Raw genomic sequence first — 8,510 nt, 5'->3', positions numbered from 1 at the left:
CCTAATGGTTCCAAGTTAAGATTGTAGGAGAATGTCACAAATCCTTTGCTTGTAACTTTTGAGATTTCTTCCTTCAAAAAAAAAAAAAAATTGTGAGACTTCTCAGAGTTAGCTTGATTTTACGTAATGTTCAATGCTTGTGCACTACACAACCTGGAAAGTAAATGCAAGAACTTAGCTTTGCGTTCTTATCAATATAAGTATTGATTCCTTACCTATTACTAATACTTTCTCCTGTATACTGGACCACCAGCATTGCAAAAAGTTTCGCCAATATAAATTAGCTTCTTTCTTTGGTTCAATTCATCTAAATATTTTCTTCTGCTTAAATTCAAAGTTTTCAGAACGTAGCTTTACAATATACAAGGAATTTCTACATATTTTTCGCATTTGTTGTCGCCTCTCGGGAGTATTCATTCCCTCTCAAGTAAGTGCTCAAGTGCTTTTAACTAGTTGATCAAATAATTGTTTGGTTGCAGTATAGCTTCAACGGTTTTTTTTTTTTTGGGAACATTTCTTCAGCTAATTCCAGCTTTTCTTGTTTTATTATGCATATATTTTGCACTTTGCTCTTTGATCTTGACGGGTGTCAAATTCATCTCTGGCTTTGTCTGATGGTTCAGTAGCCTGCAGTGAGGCATAAGACGTACTTCGAGTAATACTTCCATTAACAATTTTTTTTTTAAAAAAAGTTGTTGAGTGCAAAAAGAAAGTTCCATATTCTTAATTTAGGTCTGTACTGATTTTGAAATTTCGGAGAAGAGAAAATCCATTTAAGTTGTTTGCTACATGATGTCGCCTTTGTCACCAAAAAGATGGTTTGTACACTAATTTTTGGAGATGTCTCTTAAAAACTAGGGAATGGCTTCAATTTGTTCCTCAACTTTTACCAGTGATTTTTCTATTTGATCTCTTAGCTTTTAAAATTGTCTATCGGGTCCCCTAACTTATAAATTTGTTTCCAAATTGTTCATATGATTCCCTCCAAGCCAAATCGAAGCATGGTAACGTTCATTTGATTTCAGGTATATTTTCCTTCTCAAAGCTTGAAAACAAAGTATAACCATATTGAATAGTTTTTTGGTTAAGTATTTTATGGTTGACCAGGTTGAGTAACAAAAAAATAACACTATTCTTGTAAAAATTTACATAAGGTAAAAAAATTACTCTCTAGTACATCACAAGCTTAGCATTACCTTATGCTTATAAATTTTGCTACCTTGGTTTTTTGTTATTAGTATGCCATCATCATTATTATTCTATTAAAGCCTGATAAACCTAAACTAGTAAATCTAAAAGTAACATTAATCTAACAAGAATAATGAAAACTAGTACAAAAATAAACTAAAAGAATTTTCTTTTAGCAATTTAACATTTTTTTAAGTCAATACTACAGAAAAGATGATAAAATGTGAAAACAAAATATTGTAAAACGATTAAAGTAAACAAAAATTCCTATATCTTTCTTCATCTTCTTCTTAATTTGTTCGCTTCTTTTTAAGGTACCTTTTTTTGCTACATCTGTCATTTGAATCCAAATAAATCGATTAGCCCCACAATAGAATAATAATATTTATAACAATATACTACACAAATCAATAAAGGTAGTGAATAAAAATCAATAAAATTAGTGATTCCTTACCTACTATTGTTACTTTCTCCTGTATATTCCACCATAACTGCAAAAGTTTTTGCTATTATTAATTTGCTTCTTTCTTTGGTTGAAATTATTATTTTTGTCGAAATCTTCATCTCTTCTACTTGTTAATTTGCTTGTTTCTTTTGCGGAAATTATCATCTTCGTCCTAATATTCTCTTTTGCTTAAATTCAAAATTTTGAGTACATAGCTTTCCAACATACAGGGAGTTTCAATACATTTATCAGAGCTGTTGCCAGAGTATTTAAACTTTCTGGAGTAAGTTCTCATGCTCTTTTAACTTTTATATCAAATAAAATTTTGGTTGAAATATAGCTTCCACTATTTTGTTCTCCAAATATCTTCTGCTAATATTTCCTTTGTCGTCAAATAAATTTTTGGGCTGGAATTTTGCTTCCACTTTTTCTTGTATAGTTATGCATATAGTTTCCGCTTTGCTCTTTGATCTTGACAGATATTGAATTCGTCTCTGGCTTAGTTCTATGAGTTTATAGCTTCTAGTTACGCATAAAGTAATATTTTGGGTGGCATGTCCAACGAAAATATTTTTTAAGTTATTAAGTGTAAAAAGAAAGTTCCATATCCCTAATTTAGGTGTGTATTGATTTTTAAATTTCTCAAAAAAAAAGAAAACATTTAATTTGTTTGCTGCATGATGTTCCCTTTGTTGCCAAAAAAATTACAACTTCTCTAAAAAACTAGGTATCAGGCTTCAATAATCTCTCAACTTTCAGCCATAATTTTGTTGAATCTATCAAGTCCTTCAACTTATAAATTTGGTTTTAAATGGTCGCTCCAAATCAAATCCAATTTTGGTAATATTCATTTTGCTCTTAAGGTTTGATTTTTATTTTGCTTATCATTGTCTAAAATCAACTATTTCATTGTTGGATAAATAACAACTATGCAAATTTTGAATTTAAAATCCAACTTTTGCATATGTGTCATTAATCTAACAATGATAGTTCATGCATTGTCAATGTATATAAAATTAATCCTTTACTTTACTTTATGATACTTAATAGTTTAAGTATTTAATAACCAAATAATTTGACTAACAAAAAAATAATTTGAGTGTGTTTAAATAGGAGATTATTTGAAATAATATATGGAAAAAAATTGCTATAGCACTTTTTGAGAAGTGATGCATGTGAAATATAAAAGTAGTTTAAAAAGTAAAAAATTAATTGAAAATTGTATTTGTGATACAAGCAAAATATTATTTGAAATAATTTTGTTTTCCAAACACACTCACAATATTTCTAACGATTTACATATACTAAAAAAATTGAAAAATTACTCTTCAACACATGAGAAGTTAGCATCGCCTTATGTTACAAATTTTGCTAACTTATTTAGTCCTGTTACAATGTCATCATCATTATTTTTCTGCTTAAATTCTAATAAACCTAAAATAATCTAAAAAGAAACATTAATCCAACAAGAATAAGAAAAGATTATATACAAAATAAATAATAGAGATTTATTTAACTATTTAATGTTTTTGTATAGTTGTTATTGTAGAAAAGAACATAACGTTTAACAATGAAAAGATTACAAAAAAGATACACATAAATAAAAATCCCAATATCTTGTTTTGATTTTTTTTTTCTTCTTCTTCTTTGTGTGCTTCTTTTTTAAGTACGATAATTTGTGTGCTTCTTGGCTAAACATGTCATTAGAATCTAAATATATCATTAGCCCCAAATTAGAACGATAATTTGCATAACAGTAGCTTGGAATTAATATGCTCAGACAAAATTTGTTAAAGGAGATTGTTATCAGTTTTTTTAGTTAAACTAGTTTTTTTTTTCTTTTGGTTAACTCTTCCATCCCTCTCCACACCCTTTCCACCCCCAGCTGCTAGGTACAAAATTTGAATTCTAAATAAGGTTGTGGTTAGGATTCTAAGAACCCTCCCTCGCCGCTAGTAACCAAACTAGTCAACAACTCAATATTTATGGAAACCATTAAAATGGCAAATTTGACTACTTTATAAGTTAACTTGGGAGGAGCCAAACTTACATTAAAATGAATCTTAGTCTAATAGAGTGAAAATTGTCTTGATTAGATTCAGTTTTTGGGATGAATTAAAACCAAATTCAGAATTTTCAACACATATTAAATTATTCAAATAAGTCAACTATTAGATACTTAACTGAAACTATTAAAAAGGACAGATATGTTTTATATTTAAAATTAGAGTAGGAAAATAGACATTAAATTGAACCTCAGTGGGAAAGTAAATATTACCATAATGAGATTTAGCTTGGATGGACTATTCATAACTTAATTTATAAGTTGAGGAACTCAATAAACACTTGTACAAGTTGAAAGACTAGATAAAATCATTGGTAAAAGTTGAGGGACAATTGGAAGTCATTTACCCAAAAAATTTTACTCGAGATAAAAATGGTGTTTGAAAGCATTTCCTACAAATAGTAATGTCCATTTTTCCTTGTGAAAACCTCGGGCTTATAAAACCCTGTAAATGAATAAAGGTCATCGCCTTTGTGTGTGCTCCTATCTCACTTTAGGCTTTAGGGTTCAAACATCCAAAGATTCCATTTTCCTGGGACTCTATATCGTATGCTTTGAACTCTTCCTAAAATTCATTCACCAGGATTGTCCCAATTTTTTTTTCATAACATTCTTGATAATTTGGTTTTGGAATAGGGACAATACTTCATTTAACGGTTTTTTTAAATTATCTTCCATGGCTCATGATTCAAAGACTAAGCTCCATGCATGATCTTCCACCTTGTGTATGTATTTTGTTAACATGTTCCTCGAGTTTGTAACCATGCATGTCCACCAATTATTCTGAAAATATTTCTTTGATTAATCGATAAGTATTCTTGGTGGTCATTGACTGGCTGCCTAAAATGAATCCGAACAATGTTTTCATGTTAATGTAGAAGATATGTTTTCTTCGTTTCCTAGTAACAGAAACTTTTGCTTATGATTATGATCCAATTTTTCATTTTCTATTGGGTCTATCAAGTTATAAATCTCTAATAACTTTATTAACATTGATTTAACTTTCTTGAACTGTGAGTTTCAGGTCACACGTGATGGAAGCATTTGTGGGAATTCTCGTCGATACTTTGAATTCCATGATCCAGAAGGAGAGTGGATTGCTTTGTGGTGTTGCAACTGACATGGAAAAGCCTGCACGCTTGCTCTCCACCATCAAGGCAGTCCTTGAAGATGCTGAGCAGAAGCAATTCACAGACAAGGCAATACAACTCTGGTTTCAGGAGCTCAATGGTGTTGCCTATGAAATCGATGATGTATTGGATGATTACGCAGCTGAAGCCTCAAGAGTCAAGTACAAAAATTCTGGTTGTTTTAGTTTGATGTGTTACCCTATAGCAGGAAACTTAGTGTTTCGTCACAGGATTGGGACAACGATGAAGGAGATCCTTGAAAAATTTAATGCAATAGCTGATGAGCGGATAAAGCTTGGTTTGATTGATCAGAAGCGTGGGAGCAACCACTTTCAGGTTGATTCTACTGGAACACGTGAGACTGGTTCCTTGCTAAAGGAACCTGATCTAGTCCTTGGAAGGGACGAGGCGAAAGACAAGATTGTGAAAATATTGGTGAATCAAGTCAGAGATAATCAAAATGTATCAGTGCTCCCTATAGTGGGTGTTGGAGGCCTTGGAAAGACAACACTTGCCCAATTGGTGCTTAATGATGAGCGCATAGCCAAGCATTTTGAGCCAAAACTCTGGGTTTGGGTCTCAGAGGATTTCAATGTGAAGAGGATTATAAAAGCCTTAATTAATTCAATACGAGGGACTCCTGTTGAAGAATTAGAATTGGATCCTCTGCAAAGAAAACTTCAAGAGTTGTTGAGAGGGAAAAGATGCTTGGTTGTACTGGATGATGTCTGGAATGAGAATCTAGAGGAATGGGAGAAACTGAAATCTGTTCTGGAATGCGGATCAAGAGGTAGTTCAATCATCATGACAACTCGCATGGAGAAGGTTGCCACAATAATGGGCACATTAAAAACATATTATCTGTCGAGTTTGTCAGAGAATCAGTGTTGGTCACTGTTTAGGCAACGGGCATTTGGCCGTCAAGAGGCTGAAGAATATCCTAACCTTGTAGTTATCGGAAAAGAGATTGTGAAAAAATGTGGTGGTGTTCCTCTGGCTGCAAAGGCTCTTGGAGGCTTTCTACGATTTAAAAGGCAAGAAAATGAATGGAACTCCGTGAAATGCAGTGAAATTTGGAACTTACCTCAAGATACAACACATATCTTGCCCGCGTTGAGATTGAGCTATCTTAATCTTCCGATAGAGTTGAGAGGTTGCTTTGCATATTGTGCAGCATTTCCCAAGGGCTATGAATTTGAAATAGAAGAGGTAATACATTTGTGGATGGCAAATGGATTGCTTTCATCTAATGAAACAATGGAAGTGGAAGATGTTGGTGTTGCTGTGCTGACTGATCTATATTATAGATCACTATTCCAAGCAGTAAAGGAAGATGAATTTGGCAATGCCCTCACTTTTAAGATGCATGACCTTGTCCATGATTTGGCTCGATCAGTAATGGAGGCAAAACACGGTGGAACAGAGTCAAATAGAACCATGATATTAGGTATGCCAGATGATCAGCTAACAGTGGCTTTTCCTATTACAATCACAGGCATTGACCAATGCTTTTCTTTCTTGTCAAAATGTGGCTCCCTGAGGGCTCTCAAGGTAATGTCATACAATAAGCAGCTTTTACATGCAATAAGCAAACTGAAACATTTAAGGCATCTAGATCTTTCAAGATCTTTAATTGTTGAACTACCCAATTCAATTTGTGACTTGTGGAATTTGCAAATTTTAAACCTAAATGATTGTCTCATTCTTTGGAGTCTACCCAAGGGCATGAGATTCCTTAGAAATCTTCGACATCTTTGTCTACATGGGTGTTGGAGTTTGACTCACATGCCAAGTGGAATTGGGAAGCTGACTTGCCTACGGACGTTAAGTATGGTCGTCCCGAGTGGCAAAAAAGGCTTCCGACTAAGTGAGTTGCGAGACTTAAATATGCTTAGAGGAGGGCTAACAATTATGCACCTTGAGAGGATTGAAGACAAAAAGGATGCAGAAGAAGCTTGCTTAATTAAAAAACAGAGTCTCCACGGGTTGAATTTGTATTGGGATTCCGAAAGAACGATTCAACGGTACAATGATAAGGAAGTGCTCGAAGCCCTCAAACCCCGGCCCAACCTTCAACTACTACGTGTCCTAGGCTTCAACGGTTCATCATTTCCATCTTGGATTTCAACTGTAACAGAAGTTGTTGTGCACGAGAGTGCAGCGGAGTACATAGTTGGGGTCCAAGAGAGTATTGCCGCTGCTGCTGCAATGTCCCCATCGTTGAAACAGCTGGAGTTAGAGAACATGCCCAACCTAAAAGGAATGTTAGGAAGAGAAGTCCAAGGTACTCCAGGGGTATTCTCTCAACTTCAATCCTTGTCCTTTAAGGATTGCCCAATGTTGACATTGCCACTGCCACGTATGCTGTCCCTAAAGGAGTTATGCGTCGACCGTTGCCCGAACATGGCATGGGCTTCAATCTCCAATCTCACGGCTTTGAAGGAATTGACCATCAAGCACTCTCCCGAGCTGAATTCTCTGCCAGAAGAAGGATTGCGAGGCCTTGCTTCTTTGCAGGAAATCCATTTGGTCCGATGCTATAATTTGGTGAGTCTCTCAATGGGGACTAAAGCCCTCAAATCCCTGACTCGTCTATGCATCAATGGGTCACACGCGACAGCTCTGCCAGAGGAAGTCAAACATTTGCCTGCACTACAAAAACTGGAGCTGCAGAGTTTTTCCAATCTAACTTCATTGCCAGATTGGTTTGGAGACCACCTCACTTCTCTTCAAGACCTGACACTAAAATATTGTCCGCTTGAAACACTTCCATCCAGCATTCAAAAGATGACGACACTCCAACATTTGACTATATTTCGCTGCTACCGACTGGGACGACAGTGTAAAAGGGGAGGAGAGGAATGGCACAAAATTAAGCACATCCCGGACCTGAAAATTGAAAATTGAGTAATACAATTATATATGAGTGGGTCTGCATATTCATGTATTACGTAATAAACTATTTGTGTACTATCCTGTAAGTGTGGAGAAGACCAACACTAGTACTCAATTTATACCATACCCAGTTGATATGATTTGCTAGAGGTTGGATTAAATGAAAAAGATACTGAGATTTGACGGCAGTTTTCACAAATGAGTTCTGTTGCATGTATTAGTTCTCTTTTTGATTGATTGTTCAAGTGCGTTGTAGTTACTTGACATGATGTTATTAAGCACAAACTGTATTTCCTTTTTGGCATGTGTTTTTTTTCTTTTTGAATGTATTATTCTTCTTCTTGTTGAGTGATTATTCTTGATCTATGTGAGACCCTTTGGGTTATCATTGGCTTATAAGATGCAACATATCTGGGCGTTTTTTTAGTGCTTATGGTTTGACTTTGACTTTCAATGATTTTTCTGGGACATTCATTGCGTATGCTACTTACCATGGTTTTGGCATACCAAAATTGCACATGTTGATTTGTGTACAACATTTTGCTATCCTCCTACCTGACTTAGTCAAGGATCCCTTTCTGGTGAAACATTCTCTACTCCCAAGACTTGGTATCTGTTGATTGATCTGGCATTACTGGGAGAATAGTTCTCAGGATTCTGATTTGGACTAGGAAATGGTGATTAACTGCCTTTTGAAAGAAAGATGTTTGATAGGAGTATATAACTGAAAGGAGTATCAAGATGATTGTTTTACTTCTCCAGAAAGATATTTGGTTTTATGTTTTTT

At 34.5% G+C, this 8,510-nt stretch overlaps 1 protein-coding gene across 1 annotated transcript; it reads left to right on the top strand.

Annotated features, from left to right (window-relative positions):
- The first annotated feature begins 4,732 nt into the window (after positions 1–4,732).
- Positions 4,733–7,969, top strand: LOC113780340 (putative disease resistance protein RGA1). The gene has a single exon (XM_027326147.1). The coding sequence runs from the start codon at positions 4,733–4,735 to the stop codon at positions 7,733–7,735; it is 3,003 nt and encodes a 1,000-aa protein (XP_027181948.1). The 3' UTR covers positions 7,736–7,969.
- Positions 7,970–8,510: the final 541 nt, after the last annotated feature.

This window comes from Coffea eugenioides, chromosome 8, assembly GCF_003713205.1.
Source record: "Coffea eugenioides isolate CCC68of chromosome 8, Ceug_1.0, whole genome shotgun sequence".
NCBI classification, from domain to species: domain Eukaryota; kingdom Viridiplantae; phylum Streptophyta; class Magnoliopsida; order Gentianales; family Rubiaceae; genus Coffea; species Coffea eugenioides.
Note: the sequence above shows the minus strand (reverse complement) of the source record. Positions and strands in the feature narration are given on the sequence as shown.